Below are 25,172 nucleotides of genomic sequence, written 5' to 3' on the forward strand. Positions count from 1 at the left end.
TTTCTGCCAGTTTTTTAATAGGATTACATTTCCACTTGATAAGTATGAAGTTTGCTGAATTTGAAAAGGCATTTCCAAGATATGTTATGGAACAGGCCATACATTTTCTTGATGTAATAAGTATTGAAGAACATATATAGAACATTTTACACAAACTTTAGTTAGTAGTAGTGTTAAGTGAAATAGAAGCTTTTATACTGAGCAAAAAGAATGCTCAAAGGTTGTCAAATTAATCAATTTCCCCATTGTGATTTATATTTTAATGGTGAAATCGGGATTGATCAAAATCACATTAATTTTTGAAAGGAGTCATTTTTATCTTAGGGCTGTGTATTAAAATTTGACAACCTTTCTCCCCCTCATATAATTTTTTTCCACTCATTAGTTGTAAATGAGAAGTTTTGATTAGGTAATAGTGCAGTACCATACAAGTCCTTTCCTAACTCCCCAGAATCCTATTTTTATGTATCATTTAGCTAGTTAAACCTTTGGAGAATGTGCTCATTAAGGAGCCTCAAGTGAACAGGTAAAAATAGTATTTGAGTGAGAATAATAGTACAGAGTGAGAATAATAGTACAGATTAATTATCTATGATTTTAAAAAGGTCAAACCACCTGCATTGTTTGAAGTTTATCAGCTTTTGACAAGTAGTTGACAGGAGAGCATCTGTTCTTAAGATCAAAGTGAAAGGAAGATGCAAGGCTGTGTATTGTATTACTTCCTTTATTTATGAAGATTAGCTCACATTCATTATGAAGAGCAGCCTGCACTTTAGTGCCTGCGCTTTGGTTTCTGACTCATATACCCCATGAAAGGGCCACTGGTAAAGAACTAGACATGCTCACCTTTTGCAAAAACTTCCACAAGATGGGCACCATTTCCTTGCCATCTTTCTGCTGGACAACATGCTCCAGGTGCTCAACTGAAATCTTTTTCCTGCAGCTCCACATCCTGGAACAGTGTACAGTGCTGTTGCTGGGTAGTTCAGACAGGAAGGTTGCAGGGTCGTCATATATAATTTTTGCTATTAAGTTGGAAGCCATTGTCTTATCTTCACTGATCTGTTGATTCACATCCAGAAGTGTTTTATCCAGAAACTGCATGGGTGTAAAAGAAAGCGAGTCATTATAAGAAGTGGCCTCTTTCTTAAAAAGAAAACAAAAGCCTCCCACCATGTCAGGCATTCTGATAAATAGGGCATTGTGTTTTACAAATATTCTTAAGTAAAAAAAATATGGTAGTTCACTGATTTTTTTGTTCAATAAGCAAGTAGTAAAATGAAACATTATTAATGTACCCCCTTGCCAGGGATACCATGAAAAAGAACAGAATAGCACAAGTAAAATTTGGTGTTATAATAATAATACAGTGGTACCTCAGGTTACATATGCTTCAGGTTACATAACGCTTCAGGTTACAGACTCCGCTAACCCAGAAATAGTACCTCGGGTTAAGAACTTTGCTTCAGGATGAGAACAGAAATCGTGCTCCGGTGGCACGGCAGCAGCGGGAGGCCCCATTAGCTAAAGTGGTGCTTCAGGTTAAGAGCAGTTTCAGGTTAAGAACGGACCTCCGGAACGAATTAAGTACTTAACCTGAGGTACCACTGTAATAGTCTTTTTTATGTGATAGTGGAATTTCTAAAGGACAAAGAGCTTCCAGCTTACGGGTGTCCACTAACTATGAATATATTCCAAAATCAACAGTTAAGCAATACCTTTCTTGGGACCCATCAAAATGTCACAGTTTTCCAGAACTCTTTATCATTTTTGTGAAGAACACAAAAGCTTGCCACACTTTTGTGACATTTTGGTTGGTCCCAACAAAGGTATCGCTCAATTGTTAAAAATGCCTGATTTCTCCAAGGAGATAACACTGGAGATTTTGTGTTTCACTTTATTTAGAAATATAAAAACAGAACCTAATTGAACCAATCGGGCAGGCCCCTTCTTAAGATGAAGTGGTATCACTTCTGATTCTACTGGAGCAATAAAAAGTTCTGACCTTCTTTTCCTTATTTTTGGAAGGATTTGAGAAACCCTTTCCATGTCAGTCTCCAACAATACAGCTCTCTAAAAGTCACCAAAAATATGTTTGCCAGTAAACAGAATACTGGCTAGGTTGGAGCAGATTTAGCATCAATGCCTCAGTTCCATAACCTGCAATTATGTTTGGCAACTGTGTTAGCATTCACTAATTTAACTTCCATTTGAAAGGCATTTAAGAAGGCAAGGAATAATACAGAGAGGTTTTATTGGAAGTGTAGCTGAAGTCCTTATCCATGTTAAAGTAATTTATTGCGCTAAGTGAAGAGAGCTCCAGTGATGGCAGAGCCAATGGATGAGTGCCATGAAAGAGGTATCAAAATCACCTTGAAAGTAGATTATGTTCTCCAACACATGGCTTGGTCTCAGAGGGCAGAAGAGCCCTGAAAATCAAAACCACAACTGGGGCATCTATCTTGGGAGATGTATATATGACAATATTTGGAGAAACATTTCTCCTTAAAAGTACACATATGTGGTACAGATTTTAAGAAGGAGAGACAATTATTGTTAGTGGCTGTTCATTATTAGATCTTTGGGCAGGGGGGATGGTCTTTACAGCTCCTTGATCCCTGTTTTGAAATTTAAGGGGAACATGGCAGGAGAGGTTTTACATGCCAAGGACAATATTGCCATGGATTTTTACATGTGCAACTAATATAGTAGGGGCATACTGTTTCATTTACATTTGTCCTGCATACTTTCATTAAATCAGATTTTTAAAAAATGAGTTTCTCATGTTGCTAACATGCATGGTAATCTCTTCCAAAATATTATGCCTATTTGCACTTCATTGGCTGAATGTTATTGTCTCCCTTGAGATGTAGATCCAATCATATCACACTCAGCACTCACAATATTTCTTCTCTACATATTCAGATATGCTTCTGCATTAACAGGTAAAATGCATGTTCAGTGTTTCACTGTAGTCATAGGCATACATCATTGTACTGTATACCTGTTACATGTCTTAGCAATGGAATACATATGATCCATTGATCAATAATTAAATCAGTGTACTGTTAGTGATGCACTTAATTTTATTTACCTTTAGTTCTGGAAGAACAACATTTCGAGCAACAACTCCTTCCCAATCATTTCTGTACTGCTTCGTAGAGAGTAGACTGTCAGATCTCCCTGTAAAAGAACATTTATTGTGTGTCATTCCCCTCTCTCTTCTAGCATGAAGTTACAGTACAATCATACCTTCATGCAAAACTTGTGTGATTTCAACCTTGTGCAGGTGAAAGCCAGCCAGCTGAATTTGTGCAAATTAAGTGCACACAAGGCGGAGAATTTAAAAGCTCCCTTTGTGCATGGTTTTCCTGGACCTGAAAGAGCCTTTAAGCTCTCTGCCTTGCTGACCAGGCTCTGGGATGCTCTTGTGCAAGCTTTTAAGATGCTCTCATGAGATCTGACAGGAAGTTGGATGGCCTCTGAGATCTCATGAGGGGAGGGAAGTAGAGCCTTCAATGTGGAGTTCCTCAGGGTTCAATTTTGTTCTTTTTGGTGTTTAACATCTACATGAAACCACTGAGTGGGGTTATTCAGAGGTTTGGGGTATATTGTCAGCAAGATGCTGATGCCACACAGCTCTACTCCTTTACATGTGCAAGTGTGGCAGTGGATGAGCTGGACCATTGAGTTGCCTTGGTAACAGACTGAATGAGAGCCAACAAACTGAAGCTCAATCCAGATTGAGACTGAGGCACTGTTAGTGGGCTGTTCCCTAGACCAGATGGATGGGAAGTTGCCTGCTCTTGTTGGGGTTACACTCCCTCTGAAGGTGTGGGTATGTAGCTTAGGGGTACTTCTGGATTCTTTGCTGTCACTTGAGGCTCAGGTGGCCTCAGTGGTATGGAGTGCCTCCCTTCAACTTTGGCTGGTGGTCCAGCTGTGCCCCTATCTGGACAGGGACAGCTTAACTTCTGTACTCTATGCTCTGGCAACCTCAAGGTTGATTACTGCAACATATTATACGTAGGGCTGCCTCTGAAGATGGTTTGGAAACTTCAGCTGCTGCAGAATTTGGCAGCCAGGTTGCTCACCAGGGCAAGACAGTTTGAGCATATTACACTGATCCTGGTCCAACTGCACTGGCTGTTAGTTAGTTTCCGGGCTCAATTCAAAGTGCTGGTTTTGACCTATAAAGCCTTAAAGGACTGCAATACCTCAGTGACTGCCTCTTACCATACAAACTGAGCTGGACCCTGCTATCATTATCTGAGGCCCTTCTTCATGTGCCTCCTCCACAAGAGGTCTGGAAGATGGCAATATAATGATGATGATGATCCCAGAGCCCAGAGAGCAAGACAGAGAGCTTAAAAGGGGTAAGGAGCACTCAGCATGCCTGCTCCAGAAGCTAAGGATGGTCGCATGGGGGTGGCTCAAGTACACACTTTTTGCATATACACGCCATCCCCAGAACGTAACCCCTGCACAAGATGTGATCATACTGGGGCAACTATGTAAAGTGGGCAGTCATTTAAGATTATTTGCAGCACTTCCTACAATATAGTCTTAAAAACAAGGTGCTTTTAAAAGCAATGTATCTATACAACCATTCATTACTACTACATCCTATAATTCTTTGCTTTATCATAATCAATATTGCAATTTAACCCTACATAGCTCTGAAAGGGACTTTTGCAGCAAAATACAGAATAAATAACGCAAACTGGGCCATTTTAGAAAGCTGTGTGCTGCTGCCACTACCACCTTTGAAATACAATGCCGAAGTCTATGCTGCGGGTTTTATCACTGATTTATGTTAGCAGCCACATGATGCAAGCTGCTCTCCTTACATTGGCTTGTCTGTTGGTGAGGCTCCTTGAGAAGGCTACAAAGAATGAGATGGACAACAATGGTGGTTTCATCAACACTCTTCCCAAGAGTATTCTTCAGTTGCTCCAAGTCCTTATGAATATGCTGCATGAGAAAGCTCACTGGATCCTGAACTGGTGGCTTTATGATCTGTAGTAGGGACTTCAACAACAGAATGCAATATTCAGAGCAATCAATGTGTAAGCAAGTGTGTAAGCAAGGCATGCAGACTACCAGTCAAACAAAACCTGAGTTTTTGTACAAATCCATTAAGTGATCTTTGCATATCTTTATAGTAAAGACTCTTGGCTGCAATTGTGGGAACTAACATCTGCTATGATCTCCCCTTACATAATCCGAGGAGACTTGATTTTTCTAGTAACTCAGTTCTGAATAAGTCTTCATCAGCTCCCTCCCATCAATGCATATCCTGTAGAATTGTATGGCAATAGTTTTCTTTTAAAAATACCTGAGGATTTTCTGTGGCTCCCAGAAGTAATGCCAAATGAGTGAGCAAGCGAATCAAAATTAAGACAGCTGGTGACATCTCTCTCTCAGAGGCTATATTGCCTTCCCTTTTTTCAGGGTCTCCAAGAATATGGCCAGTTTGTGTCCTATCGTGCTCAGGCCTGAATGGAATAATGCATAGATAAGATAAAACTTTATTCACATTAGCCAATGGCCATAGCAACAGTAAAACATTACAGTATACACAGAAAAGGAAATTTGAAATAAGAGCACAATTTAAAGTCCTGAATCAGCCGTCAGTTAGTGGCCCTTATTCTGATTGTATAATGCATAGTGAAAGTGCATGCTTCCTACAAAAAAAGAGATTTAAGCTCTATGATTTGCAGACAGTGTGAGCCAGTAATTGCTATCTCATGGGATGATCGATCTAAGGTTACAAAAGGCAAGGATTCAACTTATAGGGACATACTGGCATGGTTTGCAAATAACACTAATTGAAAACTTATTAATCAATAATTTAATTAGAATTCCGAGAGTTGGAAATAAAAACCTACAAAGTTTTCTCAAATCCTGGCAATGCCTTGTGGTTGTCACCTCCGATTGGCTCATTACAATCAACACATCGATCAGTTTCCATAGGAAGACCACACTGGAAGAAAGACAAGAGCAAACATTACAACCAAAGTAGCTCAACCTATTTGGCTCTGCTTACCATGAAGTCCAACTGACCCATGGTCAAGATATGTTTCCCCTTCTCCAAGTGTGTAAGCAACTGTGAAAACTCCCATATTTAGTTTGCCTACAAGGAAGTCTTAAAGCAGGATATAATGCAAAGAGAAAACAAATACAGACAAAATACAGCACAAATGGTAGTTAAGGTGATAAACTTGATCAAGGACATGATTAGTGAAAGCTCTTACCTCTCCAACAACGCAGGGGTGGCCATTTCGACATGCTAATTTGAGGAGGGAGGGGAAAGTAGAGTCAGCATAATGGTACAGTGAATGGAACACAGAGCCACTCTAAGCTACACTCTGGCAGTCTTCCCTTACCCTCCATGTGTTGTTGGATAACTTAAAACCATACCCCAATTTACAGATAGTTCCCACTCCCTCCTTCTCTTGCTCCATTTTATTATTTACACTCTGCCTGAGGACAGTTGCTAAAAAAAATGAATCCTTTTTTCTCATATTTTGTATATCCATGCAGATAGCAGCTAAAGCTGAAACCTAGGATGGGCATGACAAGTAAAGAGCCTATTGGCTTGGTATATAAAACCCAATGTCTTTATAATTGCTCATAACAAAATTGTACATTATGTGGTCTGAGGCAAGTAATCAAAATATATTACTTGAAATGCATTTGCTAGTTGGTTGGTTGGTTGGTTGGTTCTTCCATTCCTCTGAACTTGACTCCCCAATCCCTTCCATAGTATGGAATGATATGTTATTTATATGATAGATGGGCTAGTACAGTATAATTTGACTAAAGAATATCTGGAAGCAGCAAGTTTTCAAGTTCCTTAATTTTCACTTTCTGGAAAACACCTCTGTAAAAATAGCTCTCTCTAGCTCACTCCCAAGACTGAACATGATACTTACTATACCAGGTTAATCTTTCTGTTTTCAGACACTCCCTAGCTTGAGCAATTATGTCTTCAGGCATTGTTGGAAGAAAAGCTTTCTGCAGAGAGAGGTGAATCAAAGCGATATTACTACAACATACAATGGAATATTTTCTTATGACTATGACCAAATTGATTCAGAGGTCTTGTTAACAGCTCACTCATTTGTTCAAGTAACCAAGGAGGACACATTTGAGATACTAAAACAGGAGTAGCCAATGTTGTGTCCTACAGATGTTGCTGAAATGCACCTCTCATCATCTCTAGCCAATGTTGGCTACCACTAAAACATGCTGGCCACCAATAGAAACATAAGTACTTAAGATCAGGCCAGTGATCTATCTAGTCCAGCATCCTGTTCTTACAGCGACCAAAAAGATGTCTGTGGGAAGTCTGCAAACTGGACATGAGAACAGCTGCACTCTGCCGACCTGAGATTCCCAGCAGCAACTGTTAAAAGGAATACTGTATCTGACAGTGGAGGTAAACCACAGAAATGGCTAGTAACTGTTGATGGATTTGTCCTCTATGAATTTATCTAATGGTCTTTTAAACAGGACAAGGGAGACAATGAACTGTATTCTTGAAGTGGCTTTTATGTAATTTGCAAACTTAAATATAATGTGGAAATTAACAGTTAGGGAAACATTGTGAAAGTAGAATAAACTGCCACATGAATGCAATCTTAATGTTTTTATCAATGTGCTCCTTTAATTCTTTTAGCATCCTTTACTGTCGGCTTGTTTGCACTTGCTTTTGCCAATGTTTGTGTTCCTTTTTGTTCTCTTCATTTGAACAAGCCTTCCTTTTTTAAAAAAAGGCAGCTTCTTGCCTCTTAATTGCTTATTTGCTCGTTATTCATGCTGATAACATTGGCAGTTTGACTCTGCGTGATAGGGTGAGCTCCTGTCCCAGCTCCTGCCAACCTAGCAGTTCGAAAGCATACCAATGTGAGAAGATAAATAGGTACTGTTGTGGCGGGAAGGTAAATGGTGCTTCCATGGATCCGGCACTCGTCATGCTGTTCCATGTGCCAGAAACAGTTTAGTCATGCTGGCCAAATGACCTGGAAAAGCTGTCTGCAGACAAATGCTGACCCCCCTCGGCCTGAAAAGTGGAGATGAGCACTGCACCTCATAGTTGAATTTGATTGGACCTAACTGTCCAGGGGTCCTTTACCTTTTTACCTTACTTTATAGTACCTTTTCTGATATGCAGTATATAATCCAGTTGAGCTTCTAACTCCCAAGAATTTTGGAGTGAGTTAAAATCACTTTGCCTTTCAGCCTCTTTTTTTTAGCCAATCTCCTCATTTTGGTGAAATTTCCTCTTTTGAAATCAAATGTGACCACGTTGGCTCATCTTGGCTATTGGCCATTTATATGCATGCTTAGTTTAATAGGCCTATGCTCAATCTCCCACAACACCTACATTTTGCATCAGGTCCAGGACGCCACTCAAGATTCATGGCCAACTGTTCTAAGGCACATTCATTTAGGGTATCTAGAAATGTTACCTCATTGCATACCATCGGTTCCTCCAAAATAACACAATGGGAAATGCAAGTAAAGAAGTAATGAGTGCAGGAATTGATGGGAATTGCAAAGGAAAATGGAAGATTCACTTCTTTACCTGCATGGTATGAGGTGAGAATGCCAAATTCCTTAGAGGTTCAAGGATTCGATTCTGGCCAGACAGCAAGAGAGCAGCAGTGTGAATTGCCATTTCAATCACTACCCTCTTGCAGCTGGAATCTTGGGGGCTCAGTGCCAGTGAGGGGGGTTGGTTATCCATCAGAGATTCTGCAAATCTCTCCAGCTCTGGAGAAGGAAGAACATTGGAGCTCTGGATGAACTCCTTGATAACATCACGTTGCTGAAATAAGAAGAAAATTATTTTACAAAAAGTAAGGTGAGATTTGTCAACTAGACTCACTTCAATGGATTTTCAAATGAAAGTTGGGGGAAACTACAGCCTTTGCTCAGTTCTATAATTGATATCCTAAATCTTCCTTTCTCCTAAGGAAGCAGCACTTGTGCACAAGGCAACATGCAAACTGGCACCAAGGCAAAGGCATTTACCTCCTGCTTCGGATGAAGACTTGGCTCCTTGCATCCATACAGAGATGTGAACTCTCTGAAAACAGCCAAGAGAAAATGAACAGCCTGGGAAGACTTGGAGACATTACTTTCCTGAAATCAGAATGTGGAGACGAGAAGAGGGCAAGAAAGAGAGATTACCAAGAGTAAAACTTACATCTTTAGCTAGCAGCAGTCATGGATATTACTGCTGGGCATTGCAGAAAACAGAAAAGCAACAGATCACAAATATTTTTAAAAGTGCACTGGTCCAAATATATCTATAGAATATATATGTGTGGCCAAAAAGGAAACAAAAGGCACACCTTTTGTAAAAGATTTCCTGAAACTTCCAATTTGGTAGTCAATAAGGTCCTATCAGCTATAGCAAACATTTCAGTTTGCCAAATTTCTCCCTGTAGGTAGCCCCACCCCAATATGGGACACAATATATAAAAGCACACTATGAAATGGCACTGTGAAGAAAATCAGCCACTAATAATGATTTTATAGTAGAGTCAATGTTTCTAATATGACATGCAGTACACTGAAGCTCAGATCCTATTTGCTAGCCTTAACATTCCAGACAATGCAATAAAGGTTTGCAATCTGATAAGCCCTAGGAGAGAGTATCAGAATACAGCTTGGGACAATTTAAAGATAAGTATGAAAACCACTTTAATACAGCCCAGATCTAGAAGGAAGGAAGGAATGGAAAATCACCAGAAGCACATGAAATCCTAAATGCTACAAAATCAGAGACAGTCCTCTTTAGGTCAATATGGAACAGCTGTTTTGGCCAGAATTAAATAGCTGTACCTTCAAGGCTGCTGCAATGCCATCCGCCTGGCATTTTATCACTGCTTTTCCCAAAGCATCACGCAACACTTTATAGTTCTTGCCATGTACCAGGAACTGATCAATCAGACTGGGGTTAGATTTCTGAGGCACAGAGCACAAAAAGTTAGTTGTTTAAAGCCTAAACAATGTATAGCATGTGATACAACTGAATATCAGACATGAAAACACTGTTGCTTAAAAAAAATAAAAGAGGGCATGAGGTTGGGGGAAGAAAGCTGAGAGGAGGGAAAGGGACTCTGCTGTTCTATTATAGCAATGTGTAAAAACCCTAACAAACCATAGATTAGAAATATGTAAACATCAAAGCAAATTGTATTAATATCATATCACTATGATAGGATCCATGGGTCATTCAGTATGAACTCTTTGGTACAAAGCAGGATTCACTATACTGAAAAGCATCTCTGAAAGATGCCCTTGTCATACCTTGATTCCATTTAATCACTACCCTCTCTGGGCAAGTCATCACATTCTCAGCCTAAGCAAAACACATTCGTTTTAAAAAATAAATCCCCCTTAACATACACACCACTTGACCATTTCTACTTTATCCAAACTACTGCCCAAGAATTAATAAGATGGTAAGTGCTCAAGATAGAGCTGTACTACCTGTTGAATTATTTCTGCTGGAAATATCCAGTTAAACTCGGATTCATTAGAAAGTCTCTGTGTGAACTCCATCCCATATTGTTTAGTAAGTGTGCGGATAAGGTAAACTCGGTACCAGTCATTTTGAATCTGATTGCAGAACTGCTTCACTTTTTGCAGGTAGTGTTGCTTCTCTGTTTCTTGACAACTAGCTGGAGAGAGAAAGGAAAAACGAAAATGCTTCTGAATTATGCTAAGCTATTAATACCCAACACGTTTCTGTGCACTCTGGCTTCCATCACAGTGCTCCGTTGCGCCAGAAAGCCACTCCCGACATCGGGGGGGGGGGTTGCGGGCTCACGCCCACCTTCATCCACGTGGGGCTGGTTGCAGCCCCGTGCGATCTAGGGAATCCTCGGGCCGCGTCATTCCCTGGGCCAGCCAATCGGCTGGCTGCAGGGGCAGGGCTTGGGGTAATTTAAGGTCAGTGCAGCCCGAGAACGCCCCTTTCCTTCTTCGATTCAGCTGCAGTTGAAGATAGTCTGATAGGACCAATGCCTAAAGCCAATACCGCTCTTACCTGTAATCAATAAAGTTGTGGCCATTTTTCGCCCATTAATCTTAAATTCTGGTGTCCTGTGTCTTTATTTCTATCTGACTGGGGGGGGGGGGAATCGCCACGCAAGCGGTTTAGTCATGCTGGCTACATGACCCAGGAAGCTGTCTGCAGACAAACGGTGACTCCCTTTGTCTGAAAGCGGAGAAGAGCGCAGCACCCCATAGTCATCTTTGACTGGACTCAACCGTCCAGGGGTCCTTTACCTTGATCCAACACTTTCAGAAGCACTGAGAACAACAAATATCATACAAAGCTTTGCATTCAAAAGAGAGCACAAATCTACTGGTAGGGAAAAGACAACTACAGAAGCACAGAACCAGCACTTCATTTTTCTGTTAAATATGGACACAAAGGATAAACCCATCCTGTAATTCATCTAGCGGCAGGAACTCTTTCATACACCAGTTATTTGGTACTTATTTTATTCCGGTTTAACAGAATCCCACTTGCCTGAAGTTCCATGAAGTTCAAAGAGCAGCTGTGCAGCCCTATCCATACACAGGCGGGTGTGGGCCACTCCCTGCAAGTACTCGATGGTGACTTTTTGAGAGGTTTCATGGCTGCTCCTGCTTTGCTTTATGTAGTTTGTTAGGAAGCGTCCATCTTCTCTCAGGCAGTTTGCCTTACTTTTCTCTGAGGAGGCTCCCAATTTCTCACACATAGAATCCTGAAAAATGAAACATAATGTTTTCCAGTTATTGCTCACCATTGCTCACCATACCAATCTTTGTTAAATCTATTGAACGAAGCATTTCTTATTACTGACACTGCTAGAAAATAAAGTGCCCAGGGCTTTTCCACATTTCCCCTTGTCCCATGGCTAGAAAGTACAGGTCCAAAGAGTTTTCTGTTTGTCCCATGCTTTGTAGGCACAAATCCGAGAGGTTCTGCCTTTGCCTTGCCATGGAAAACCAGCTCTTTGGTGCTAAATCTGAACAAACAGCAATCTGCAGAAAACCCAGTTGCTGTTGGTTCTGATTCAACGCTAAACTGTGGGTTTTCCCAGGGGGAAGTGGTAAAAAGGTGTGAATAAGCCATTAGTGTTAAGTTGTGGGTGAACACATCAGACGACACAGTAATTCTTCAAACAGCTCTTGTTTATTCACAGACCCAGAACAGAACTGAACTGAAGGGTTCAGCCAGCCTGCTTATATAGAGCTCCACTACAACGCAACAGTAACAACTTTCTGTAACTATCCAATCATTGAATGTCTCTTTCAATTCCTTATTTGCATATGGGGACCTGAGTGAAAACTATCTACAGTATCCCCCCTGCTGGCCCAGGATGAGAACTTCAGTACATAACACTTAGTATTGTAGGGAGAATCTTAAGTGACCCTAGTCATCCACTTCAGAAAGCAAAACTTGCAGAGGCATCTGAAACCTTGGCTGGGAGGACATAATTATTTGATTTTGTCATGCCCATATTGAAGGCTCTAAGGAATGGCTTCCCTTTCAGAGGCTTTGCTTTTACCCTTCTTTAACCAGTCTGGTTAATTAGGCAGGGAAGGTTTTCCTAATTGTTCTTTATTCAAGTTTCACTTAAGTGGGGGAAAGGGCCACATGAGCCTTAAGTACTAAGAAGCATGCCACATATATCCAAATATTCCTCAAGCAGAACTCACTTGGTCACAATGAGGTACAGCAGCCTGTTCACTCGTTTTTCTGCTTCTCATTTTTCCACAGAAGACAATGGACCGCTGCAATTTATTAGACCAGATAGCCAAAAAAATCTAGTCTAATCAGTTGCTCTCCTGTACATGTATACAGGCAGAGCTGACCTTATAGATGCTGCATCTCTGTTTCTGAAAACCCACACAACCTGAGACTTTGGCAAAGCAAAAAGAAACTGAAAGTATACAGGGAGCACAGCACATGTCTTACAGAAACCTTCCTCAATCTGGAAACTTTCAGACAATGCCCTTTGTCCCTGACCATTGGGTCATGCTGGCTGAGGCTGATGGGAGTTCAAAACATCTGGAGGTACCTTGAAAAGTTATGGGGAAAATATATTTACCTCAAGGCAGCTGGCAAACAGCGTGTACAGTACTGTCTTGTCTTCTTTGTCTAGGTTGCATATTGATTCTGCTTCCGATAAATATTTTTGAACATGGACTTTCACATCATTGAAACTATAGAAAGAGAGAAACCTCCCCTTATTAATGAACAAGGCACATGCTTTTCTATTCTAAAAATGAAAGGAGACCTCCACTATCAGAAGTATGCATTCAGATGAAGTGGTACAACAGGGCTAAGGGGGAGAGCCTTCAGAGTTTCAGAAAAGCAATAGCTGAACTCATATGAGGACCACTACGACATCAAGGAAATCAGAGCAGGTATCAGTGGGGTGAACACTGAAGGAGAAGCAGGGTATATAGCTCCCAACTTGCACGTCCCAGATAAAAGTCCCTTACCTGTATTTTAGAAGCAACTTTAGCACCACAGAACGGATTACAGGGGTTTTATCCACCACATCGTTAAAGGGGGATAGAGTTTTTGTGTACACACTGTAGTTATTTGAACCTAAAGAAATAATGAAACATGGTACAGAGACATGAAGAAGTCAATACGTTCAGGGAAGGGCAAATTGCTGGGAGCACATGAACATACCTTTCAAAGGCGGCTTGTGAACAAACAGGAGGTTCAACAGCTCTTGGATCACAGCTTTTGCTGGGGGCTCATTGTCTTTGAAACACATAGTAGAAACCAGCTCTATGAAAAAACTGTTGCAACACCTGCGGAACCGGGTCATTTTTTTAATGGCAACACTGTGGTGGTGGAAGAGAATTGGGGAGAATTACTTATCTAGTCGACTGCAGAACTTGCATCACATAGTTTGTGGGCAATGCTAAAAAATGCAAGGCCAACAGAGTGTTATAAGCTGGACCTACAAATAAGGTCAAGTTTAGGGGTCAATCCAACTAGCCATGCCTTCTTGCAGGATACACCATTTCATTACACATTGCTATGTTTTGAAGGGTTGCTCCACAAGGCATTTTTCTAAAGGTTTTATGTACTTCTGCAAACCTTGGGGTTCCCCTAAACCTGTAAATTTCACCTTGTTGTGTGTGAATTATGCCATTTTAGCTACCCAAAGATCGTCCCCGCTCCAACAAACATTGATAATAGAGGGAATGATTAAATCCTCAGAAATTAAGGGCCAGAAGCTGAAATTATCACCAGAACTACCAACTGCTGTGGGATATAAATGCAATCAATCCAATCAATAAGGCATTACCGGATCTCCTCAGATACTTTGGGAGAATAGTCATCTGGTAGTTCAACTTTGCAAAATGGACAGCACATCTCTCCTGGTACCAGCCGTTGTTTTATGCAATGATGACAATAAACATGATCACAAGGAAGGTGGACTGGCTCCCTAGGATCTTCCAAACAAATTGGACATGGCCTCAAACCATAACTGTGAATATAACACAAACATGTATGTGGGTTTAATGTATATTTAATTATAGCTCACTGGAAGGAAACAGGCTTAGGAGCTACATGAAATTCTTTGACTGTTCCATTGCTGTTCTTGAGTCATCATAAGTGCCTATATATTTTGCAGTTACTGGCATCCTACCCAAGATGCCTGCACACCAACTGCTCCTTTGACTATGAGTTGGCAGGTCTCAAGGCACACAAGAGGGATGGGTGCTGCTGCTGACATGTCTGAGGCAGTTACAGCAGGGTGGGAAGTAAGTAAGTGAGGAATGGGAAGTGTGCAGGAATACTACTAGGCAGAACCGGCTTACTGGGCAAAATAGCAAGATGTGTATGGTGTGTGTGTGATGTTAGTAGCCAAGGGGAAGAATGAGCCAAAAGGGTGGGTTGGTCAATGCAGTCTATATGGTATGTTCCAAAACATACAAACAATCATGGGGTTGTACTCTTAAATATAAAATGTATGGTGTTCCATCTGTCTAAAGCTCCTCCCAGTGGCAGAGCTTCAAGCTCCGGAAGGGGGGTGGGGTGGAGAGAAGGCGGGGGCATGGCTGGCACGTGTCCCAGGGGAGTGGCGTGCGTCCCGGGGGCGTGATGTGCCGCCTGTGGAGGCGTGGCCCCCAGCGCAGGGGGGAAGAGCAGCTGCGATGGCACGCCACCGGGATCGTGCCGTTGGGGGTGGTGCGCTCCCCCTGCACCCCTGTTCCTCCGCCAGTGGCTCCTCCTGCAGTCCCTGCCCTCTTGGCATCCATGCATGGGCACTGAAGCTGGGGGTGGGAGCAAAAGGCAAATGCCTCACGACATACCCAACACCTGTCTGTTGCTGTGGCTGAGCGATTAAGAAACTACTCCTGCTCTTTTACCACTGGGGTTTTTTTTGCTAGGCATGCAAAAGGTGTGTGGGACCATATTACCCCTTCTCCCTTGTACTCTGCCCTGTTTGGTCAGCCACTCCCTCACAGCAGATCTGTAAGCCCTGCACAGGGAGCTATGTGAGCACTGTGTTAAGAAGACTCTCATTTCTTCCATTTGTGCACTATGTTCCAAGAGTGAGCATGAAGGGACTTGAACCACTGCTTGCAGGGATGCCTGAGAATTTGCACTAGTGAGGTCATTTGGGCTTGGTAGTGGCATTTCTCTCCCCTTCCTAATCATAATGAGTACAGGATTACATAGCCTGCCCCCAATTCCAGGATCCAAGGGGTACCGAAAAGGCACTCTCATAAAATGGAATGGGCTCATCCCAAAGGCATTACCTGCAAAACACTGAACTGGCATCCTCCTTGCACTGACATAGGATATCCATGACTTCATAGAATGTGTTATGGGTTTTAATGTCTGAACCCCCTTGAAAACACTAAAAAGAACAAAAGCAATAGTATCACATTCCAAAAGTGAAGTTTAAAAGTATAGGAACATACAGATAAAACTATCCTGTTCCACTCGGTTCTAAACACTTATCACCACAGTAACTACAATAACACTGCTCTGTTATGGTCTTTGTGTTGAATGCTTTTAATACTGGTTTAGATACAACAATTCTCATGTTTTATGTTATTTGCCTTCTTGAATTTTTGATGATGTTGATGCTCTGTGTTAAAAAAATAAAATAAAAAGGATGTTGCTTACTTCCTTAGTACAATAAAGAGATGCTTTGCACCAAGTGAGAATAGAGTTCTTACTTTTCCAAGGCGCGAGGTGAACTTTTTAACCAGGTTCTTCACCTCTGGAATCTGCATTTCTACTCCAAGGAGCACATGTTCCACGAAGAGGGACAGTGAGAAAATCCTATTCCATTGGTTCCTGTGTTGAGGAGGAAGTCCAGAATTAGACAACCTGCCCAGCTCTTCAAAAGAATGTTTGTGCAAAAATAGCAACTTGAGAAAACATGTGACCATTTTTGAGGAAGATGTAGCCTGGATAGAAATTGCAGGTGGATGAGGTGGAATTACAGTTCACCTACAATTCAATAGCAAATAAATTCTGCTACTGAAAAAGGTGGAATCTACAGGTTGTGAGTGAGATTTATTGAGTAGAGAGGCAGGTCAATGTAATAATTCAGTATATGAGGAAAGGCTTTCTGGCAAAGGAGGCATAAAAACCAAATGAGGGACAGGAAATCAAAACATAAACTTGAATATTAATCAAGGTTGCTGGCAATCTCACATAGTTCTACCCATCAGAACTCCTTAAATAATATCTTGTATCTAGAGTTCCTAAGGAAAAAAAGCAAAAGGCTTTGGCCAGTCATCTTCCAAATTGTTGGTTTAATACTGGGAATTAATGGTCTATACAGTGGTACCTCGGTTTTCGAACAGCTTAGTTCTTGAACTACTTGGAACCTGAATAATTCAAACCCGGAAATGAATTTTCCAGTTTCCGAACTTTTTTTTGAAGCCAAACATGCTCCGTTCTGAGTATAACTTCCATTTTGAGTGCCACACTTCCGTTTCCCGGCAAGTGAGCAGGCAGCCGCTGCCACAACAACCACCCACTCCTCCAGCAGTCCCGGCGCTGAATGAGGGAAGGCTGGGCTGGGTGGCAAGCGAGCAGGTAAGGGATGTCGCCACCGCCGCCGCCACCCAGCCTGCTCTTGCTCGTAGCAAGTAGAAGCGGGAGCAGGGCTGCTCCAATAGGCAGTGCGAAGCCTCCCTTCCCAGCTGAGAGATCCCACCCCTGCTCCTGCTTGCACACAAGTAGGAGTGGGATCGGACAGCTCAGCTGGGGAGCGCCTGGCTGCCTTCAGGTGGTGCAAGGGCTCTCAGATGCAGCTTCCGGTCTGCCTCCACTTTCCCTGACCCCAGCAACTATTCACCTCTGCTGCCTTCAGGTAGTGCAGGGGCTCTGAGGCAGAGGTGGGGGCTCCTTTAAACTTCTCCCTTGAGGGGAGTACAGCCATGAACCCCTCAATGGAAAGTGTGATGGAGCTTGCACCTCCCCAGCTGAGCAGCCCCGATCCAGCTCCTGCTCCTGTGCAAGCAGCAACTGGTTGGGGGCCCCTGCACCACCTGAAGGCAGCCAGGTGCTCCCCAGCAAACCAACCAGAAATGAATCAAAATCACAAGAAAACATAAAACACTGACCCTGACCCTAATTCTAATCCTTACCCTAACCCTAACCCAGAAATGGTCTTGTTAGATAGTAAAATTCACGTTAAATTGCTGTTTTAGGGGTTGTTTTTAAAAGTCTGGAACGGATTAATCTGTTTTGCATTACTTTCCATGGGAAAGTGCGCCTTGGTTTTGGAGCGCTTTGGTTTTGGAACAGACTTCCGGAACAGATTAAGTTTGAGAACCAAGGTACCACTGTACTTAGCTTAAGAGAAAACAAAGATCTCTTTCCAGTCACCTGTAACATATCTAGCATCTCATATTTAGCTAAAAAACCCAGAGTAGAAAGATGATACAGAATGTTGAATAAAATATTTCTCTGCATGTCCTGTCCTCTAACGTTCCCAAACATCTTCCTGCCTCAGAAATCCATGTCAACTTAATTTAAGGTCCTCTAGTAAAATTCAAATAAACTCCTTGTTTTGCGGGGAGTTTATTTATTATTATTTATTAACTTTTTATGCCACCCTTCATCTGAAGATCTCAGGGTGGTTCACAGCATAAAAATACAGGATAAAAACATGAAATACATAGTAAAAACAAGAACATTCACATGTTGCTCATTCCAAGCAAGAAGATTGTGTTTGCAAGTACAGTCATACCTCAGGTTAAATACGCTTCAGGTTGAGTGCTTTCGGGTTGCACTCCGCGGCGACCCAGAAGTAACAGAACACATTACTTCCAGGTTTCGCCGCTAGCCCATGCACAGACGGTCAAAATGACATCGCGCGCATGCGCCAAATCGCAACCCGCGCAGGCACGGGTTACATTCGCTTCAGGATGCAAACGGGGATCCGGAACGAATCCCGTTCATATCCAGAGGTACCACTGTACAGTGGTGCCTCGCAAGACGAAATTAATTCGTTCCGCAAGTCTCTTCGTCTTGTGAGTTTTTCGTCTTGCGATGCACGGTTTCCCATAGGAATGCATTGAAAATCTATTAATGCGTTCCTAGGGAAACCGCCTTCAGACCAGGTCCGGGGACAGTCTGTCCCCGGACCTCTTCTGAAGGCTGGGGGGGGGGGGACAAGGGCTTTTCTTCCCACCCCCAGCGATCTTAAAATGCTAGCGGGCGGAGCAGCGTTCCGAAGCCCGGCGGCGGCGGGAGGAGGCGTTCCCGCCCCACCGCCCGGCTTCGGAGGAGGTCCGAGGACAGTGGGGAAGACGCGCTGCGCTTCCCCGCTGTCCCGGATATTTCCCTATGGGCTGTCGTCTTGTGAAGCAAGCCCATAGGGAAATTCATCTTGCGAAGCGCCTCCAAAACGGAAAACCCTTTCGTCTAGCGGGTTTTCCGTCTTGCGAGGCGTTCGTCTTGCGAGGTACCACTGTATACAGAACTACAGGGGATGGGGTGGCTGAGTCTGTTTGCCTCAACGCAGATGGCAGCCTGTCTTTGGTGATGGCACCTGAGTCCAACTCTCCAGTGTTTCCTCTACCTCCAGTTTGGTCCATGTGACCTACCTGAGTTCCTGGAGCAGCTGGTCACATCGGCTCCCATTGCTTTGAATGTAGTTTGCTGTACACACAAGTTCAATTGGCATTTGAAGCTTCTTCACCTGCTGCAGCCACGTTTGAGATCTGCAGTTCAACAGTTTTTCTTCCAACATCTCAGTGCAAGCAATTGCAGCAAGCACATCCAGAACCTAAGCAATCAGGCATGAACAGGGCTTTAATACAGACATGGACAATAAATAATAGTAACATTTATTTCATTTTTAAAAATCGGGTGTGAAAAATCAAGTTATGACTCTTCTCCTTTCATTAAGCAGAATAAATAATTCAACTGCCAATCTGGAAAATGTGAGAACCTGCTCTCAAGCCGAACTATGACTATCCACATTCCTAACTCAATAAGCAGATCATGACTCTTCTGTATTAGCCACAATCTTCATAGCTGACTTCCCTTCTAATTATGTCAATAGAAAAGGTGAAAAACATTTCCACTTAGTTTTCTGTTATGGGGTGTGTTTTTTTGGGGTTTTGGCAAAACGGAACAGACACATTCCTTTAGTCTTTCTTTTTAAGATGTGCATTTTATTCTTCACTTGGTAAATTTACATTAAACTTTTTACACCTTGTTTAGTAAGGAATTTTCATTGGAATTCTACTGCATTTGTAAGCTTTCCCTATCATAGATCAATCTAATTCCTGCACTTGTAAGGAGACTGTGGTTTGTGCTGATTGTATGTATTTACAAAAGAGACTAATTATCAGAGCATCAAAGAACAAAAAAGATACATAAATGTTAAAGTCCTGTGTGACTTTTAGCAATCGCCCTTAAAAGATATTATCATTTCCCCTAACATTTTAAAAACACACTTTTTCTAGTAGGACTAAAATATTACCACCCACCCAATACGATTCCTACCATTTGGCGATGCAAGAAGCTGTCTCCTTTCTCAATATGTTCTATGAGAGAATTGGACACATCAGGGTACACAGCAAGAATCCTGGAAAGGTTTTGCAGACGATTCCTAAACTGACGGTAACAAAGATGGATAAAGGGGAGGGGCAGCACCCTCTCTTCTGCATTGGAAGAAGCAGCCTTCATTTCCTCCATACATGATAAGAGAGCTGTCTGCAGCAACTAGAAATTGAAAAACAATATCACTGGAAGCAAATCTTGTGCGGTAATATCTACAGATTCTTATGTAGATGAGACTTTTATCTTTAGAATTATAACACATTCAGGAAAACTGTTTCAATCATGCATGTATTACTGGGGTAAAATGTATCTCACTCCACAGGTACCTGCAGGACTTTTTCTCACTTTTGTTTACAGCAGTTGGGCGTGTACACTTTGGAGCTAGTTTACCTGGAAACACATTTCATAGTTTAATTTTTGGTGAGCTTGTCTGAACACAGAAGACAGACATTAAACCTCTTTAGATGCAAATGCCTTGCTTAGGCTGCTGTCATTCCAAGAACCACCTGACTGGGGAAACAACTTGTCAGAAACTTCTACCATAGGGAATTTTCCAGTAGATTGAAGGTAGAGTCAAAATAAAGTAGGAGGGGATATTTTGTGCATTGATCTACTTGCCATGCTACTGTAAAATGAAAGTGAAGGGGAAGAAACCCCTCTAGCGTTGTAATGATTTCAACCCAAAGAAACATCCCCAAGGGTTGGAAGTCGAAATCAAATTTTTAAGTCATCCTAAGGGATAAATACAGGACAGGAGGTTATATGTGGAGGAGTATTTAAGTAGCTACACCTCAAGATCCCCCAGCTAATGCAGTGAGAGAATACTGAATATGGAACAGCTAGGACAGGGAAGTGGGGACAAAATCCTACTTGTTGAGATCAAGCAGCATGAGCTTTCAAGCAGTCTGGAATTTTCTTCATTCAGATAAAACAAGTGTGTGCAATCACCATCTCATTCCATGTCTGTGTGATATTCATCTACTTTATCCATATGCTGCTGAAGTATGTGTTTCAGTCAAACACTACAGCACACAACTCCTGGGCATTACAACTGACACACACAATGTTCTAAGCATCTTGATGTCTCGTGTTGCAGTACTTACCTTTAGCTCCTTATGAGAAAAAACACCCATTGTCAGGAGGATGAAGTCTCTGACGTAACAGTGAAAAAGGTGTTCCCTCTCTTCCTCAGGGAGATCACCAATATATTGCCCCAGTGGTTTCTTCTGAAAGATGCTTACAAATCTGTCTGTAGGACAACAGTAGAATTGGAATATTTAAGTTATATGAAAATTTTAATTACTATAGCATCTCACCGGTGCTACTTTATTAAAACATATTGCTGTATAATTTTCTTATCAATTTCCCATAACACTGGAAACTGCTCTGTTGTTTACAGTGGCTGGTCAAGATTCCCTCCTAAATCTCCTAGACTTTTTAAACTATCTATTTTAATATAAAACCTGGCATGCCAAGTTTGGGCAAAGATTTGAGCGGGGGCAGAACTGTGTCTCATTTTAGCAATGTTTTTAGTAGTCATCAGTACCCCAAATTATTTTTAGCAATACCCCTCAAGCCATAACAAGCTGCTTCTGGCTGTTTCCATATGGGAGGGGACAAATAACCCCTCAATGAATGAAAGTGTTGAGGGGGTCCACAGAGCTGTAGAGGCTAGCCTCACATACTGCCATTCTCTCACACCATCCCCATACTCCCCTAACAAATGTTTGTCAGAGAGAGTTTTCCCAGGTTATAGATGGATGTGTAGAAAGCTCATCTACACATGAGGAGAGACACAAGCCAATCCAGGATCCCTCCTACAGGTAATTCTCTGTGTGTTCCCTCTGAATTCTCACCTTCATTACCAGGGATGTATTGAGCTTGAACCCAAAGATCTTCCAAATAATCTTTTATCTTCCAGCTGAAGGGCATTTCATTGCCAGCACCTGTTGATTTCTTAAAGTAGCTCTGCACCAGAATAGTCTCAGTTTGGGAACTGGGCAAGACACATGTAAATTAAGTTAGCAAGCTAGAGATATCCCATTACTAAGCAGGAAGCTCAATGTTTTATTTCAGCACTTAGAAGGAAGCAGGTAAAGAGTTATGTTTACCAATCCTTGAGTTTTGATCTCTCAAAAAAGCATTTGACAACCATAACATTATTCCTTTAAGGAGATCTGGCTCATAAGTCATGCCCACTGAGAAATGTGCTGCCAAAACATCATGGCATACAACTGGAACATTTTATTTATTATTATTTTTTTGCTAACTGAATAAACAGCTTTCAAGATAAGTCCCTCACATGGAATCAAAATCACCTTCACCATTCACATTTTTGCAAGCCATCAATTCATTGGCAACCATTCATGCCTTCTTTATGCCACTTACTTGTTCTGGCCCATAATGTAAGGGATGTCCAGCAGCTTGAGATCATTGAAGATGAATAGCCACAGAGCTTTCACACACTTTTCTGTTGTTGGTCTGACCAATAGGTCCAGGTTGCAGTCACTGTCTATGACAGACAACATATAGGCCATAAATGGAGTCACCACACTCTGGACCCGCTTCCACAGGGTGTCTCTGCAAGTGTCAAGAGAGGTAAAGGAAACAAAAAGGCAATACCCAATGTTAAGAAAGGCATACACTCCTTCAGGAACATTCTGACTGAACATTTCAAGGGAGAATGTTATGGAGAAAAGTGCTTGTGGAATGCTCTCCCTAGGGACGTTCATCTGGCATTTTCATTATATGTTTTCAGGTGCCCAGCAAAAATGTTTCTCTTCAATCAGGCCTTTGGCTGATTAACATTCTACAGCCTTTCAAATGTGTTTAGTTGGGGGGGAGGTATTTTTGTTGTTGTTTATGTTTATTTGTGCTTTTATCTTGTATTTTTATCTTGTGAACTGCCTTGGGATCTGTTGATGAAGGGTGTGTGTGTGTGTGTGTGTGTGTGTGTGTGTGTATATATATATATATATATATATATATATATATATATATATATATATATATATATATAACATATATATTGAATATATATATATATTCAACCTAATTCTGCATTTCAGCTATTCCTAGAACCTGTTAAATTGTGTCTTTAAAGTGAAATAAATACCGTAGTTTTCGCTCCAAAACACACACTTTTTTGCTCCTAGAAAGTAAGGGAAAATGCCTGTGCGTGTTACGGAGCGAATGCACGGATCGGAGCCATGGCTGCCGTCAGTCAAGCAAAGCGGGAGCCGCTTACACGCTCTACGAGGCTCTCGCTTTGCTTGCTTTAAAGCGACCTGGAGCCGGGGAGGAGGGAGGGAAGGAGAGCCATGGCAGCAAAGCGGGCAGCAGCCGCTTACACGGGAGGAGGGACAGACGCTAGCAAAGGTCCGTGCACTCTCTAAACAGAGCAATGAGGCTGCAGAGGGACAGCAGGAAAGATAAAATTTAAGCAACCAGCAGCAAAATAAAACCAACCTCGAGCTATGAGCCACGCAATGAAAACCAGAAATCCCCGCATCTCAGCTGATCCTCCGCTGGGACGGAGCAGCTTGTTTTCAGGCAGGATAGATTCGAGCATTGTCTGGGTCCTAGTGCCCCTATCTCTTTTTTGTGCTCCATTCTATTGCTGCTGGTGGCTGCTTATCACTCAGGCTACAAGGAGGAGCGCTTTTACACAGCTAATGGCGAATCCCCTGCAATCCAAGTCCTCCTCACTTGCTCAAATCTATTCTGCCTCAAAACAAGCAGCGGAAGGAAAAGGCTGCAAACTGTTAAATGGAAAAAACCCAGGCACAGGGCAAATACCTTAAGTATACCTTTAAAGCAACAGTGCTCTTTCCCTCCCTCCTCCCTGCTCAGCTCCCCGAAAAGCTCCTTCTCCACACACCCCACGCTGCTCCTTGTCCCTTGAGTGCTTTTCCTTCCCTCCCCACTTAAAACGTGGTTACAAAGCATGGATCCTCAGGATTTTTGCATTGGGGTACCCCAAACTCACCGTCAGATCACATGTCTGTGGCCACAGCATGAACCATAAAAATCATACATCCACTGTTTCGTTTAGAATATTTTTTTCTTGTTTTCCTCCTCTAAAAACTACGTGCGTGTTATGGTCAGATGCGTGTTATAGAGTGAAAAATACGGTACATATTTTACTTCCAGGATTAATGGTACCAGCAAAAATGGAATCAAATCCTTTGAAAGACAGCCAAATATTAACATAGCTTCCAGTGAACGCTTTTGATTTCAGTATTGTACCCAGTTACACTCACTGCAATGTACTGAACAGCTCAGATCTAAAGAAGAACACAGCTTTTTAGGCTCCTGCAAACACACCCAGAGATCAGGGGACCCTTCTGAAGCAGCACTTGATATAGTTGCAAGTAAATATCCTAAACATGTATGTACAAAGAGCTTCCTCGATAATGACTTATCTTTTTTAGAGCTGGAAAAAGTGTAGTGATTTAACTTCTGTGTATACCTGAAAGTTCCTACTTCTTGGAGGGCATTGAGGTTTGATGCCTCTCGGCGTACCCACTCTTTCATGGTGTAAACATTTTCTTCTTGCTTCCCTAAAAGGCTTAACAGGCGAGTCTTTGTTATCTTCAGGAAGGAGGCTGAGGGGAAAGACAGCATAAAATTTGCCTACTGGCACTACTTATGGTTAAATTTCAAGTTCTGAAGCAAAATCTCTGCACAGTGCAAATTAATTTTAGCTTCCCCCTTCTTCTGTTATGAATGTTCCCTATGAAATTATAATTTATAGAGCTGCAGGAACTGCTGTATAGTTAAGCAACTACATTTATCAATATTCTATTATAAAATATGGAAAATCTATTTAGAACATAAATATATTTATATATTGCATTTATATCCCATCATTCTGTGAAGGCACACAAGGTAATTTACAGTTTTAAAATACTTTTAAAAACCCCCACAAATGAACAAATATTACAAAATAGACAGACAATTCCCAATTTACATGGGGGTTATGTTCCAGGCCTCTGTGCATGTAGCTGAAATCACATATATTGGGAGCACCCTGGAGAGCAGACCTGGGCAATATATCGATATATCACTCAGGACCGGTTTGAAG

General features: G+C 41.9%; 1 protein-coding gene across 1 annotated transcript in view; it reads right to left on the reverse strand.

Moving 5' to 3' along the window:
- The window catches only part of LOC310700373 (E3 ubiquitin-protein ligase RNF213-like), a 97,207-nt gene that overhangs the window by 5,594 nt on the left and 66,441 nt on the right, over positions 1-25,172 (reverse strand). The window contains exons 34-57 of the mRNA XM_083489728.1: positions 24,558-24,693; positions 22,475-22,666; positions 21,943-22,082; positions 21,190-21,335; positions 20,030-20,248; positions 19,123-19,304; positions 16,234-16,354; positions 15,808-15,908; positions 14,346-14,528; positions 13,718-13,875; positions 13,522-13,630; positions 13,125-13,239; positions 11,554-11,774; positions 10,510-10,696; positions 9,859-9,981; positions 9,043-9,153; positions 8,594-8,836; positions 6,939-7,020; positions 6,258-6,292; positions 5,892-5,986; positions 5,339-5,498; positions 4,851-5,031; positions 3,095-3,183; positions 847-1,098 (exon numbers count right to left, since the gene is read on the reverse strand). Of these exons, the coding sequence (XP_083345854.1) occupies positions 847-1,098; positions 3,095-3,183; positions 4,851-5,031; positions 5,339-5,498; positions 5,892-5,986; positions 6,258-6,292; positions 6,939-7,020; positions 8,594-8,836; positions 9,043-9,153; positions 9,859-9,981; positions 10,510-10,696; positions 11,554-11,774; positions 13,125-13,239; positions 13,522-13,630; positions 13,718-13,875; positions 14,346-14,528; positions 15,808-15,908; positions 16,234-16,354; positions 19,123-19,304; positions 20,030-20,248; positions 21,190-21,335; positions 21,943-22,082; positions 22,475-22,666; positions 24,558-24,693 (3,581 nt within the window). The remainder of the gene's footprint in view (positions 1-846; positions 1,099-3,094; positions 3,184-4,850; positions 5,032-5,338; positions 5,499-5,891; positions 5,987-6,257; positions 6,293-6,938; positions 7,021-8,593; positions 8,837-9,042; positions 9,154-9,858; positions 9,982-10,509; positions 10,697-11,553; positions 11,775-13,124; positions 13,240-13,521; positions 13,631-13,717; positions 13,876-14,345; positions 14,529-15,807; positions 15,909-16,233; positions 16,355-19,122; positions 19,305-20,029; positions 20,249-21,189; positions 21,336-21,942; positions 22,083-22,474; positions 22,667-24,557; positions 24,694-25,172) is intronic.

Source organism: Podarcis liolepis (assembly GCF_965112155.1).
Source record: "Podarcis liolepis genome assembly, chromosome: 2".
Taxonomy (NCBI): Eukaryota; Metazoa; Chordata; class Lepidosauria; order Squamata; family Lacertidae; genus Podarcis; species Podarcis liolepis.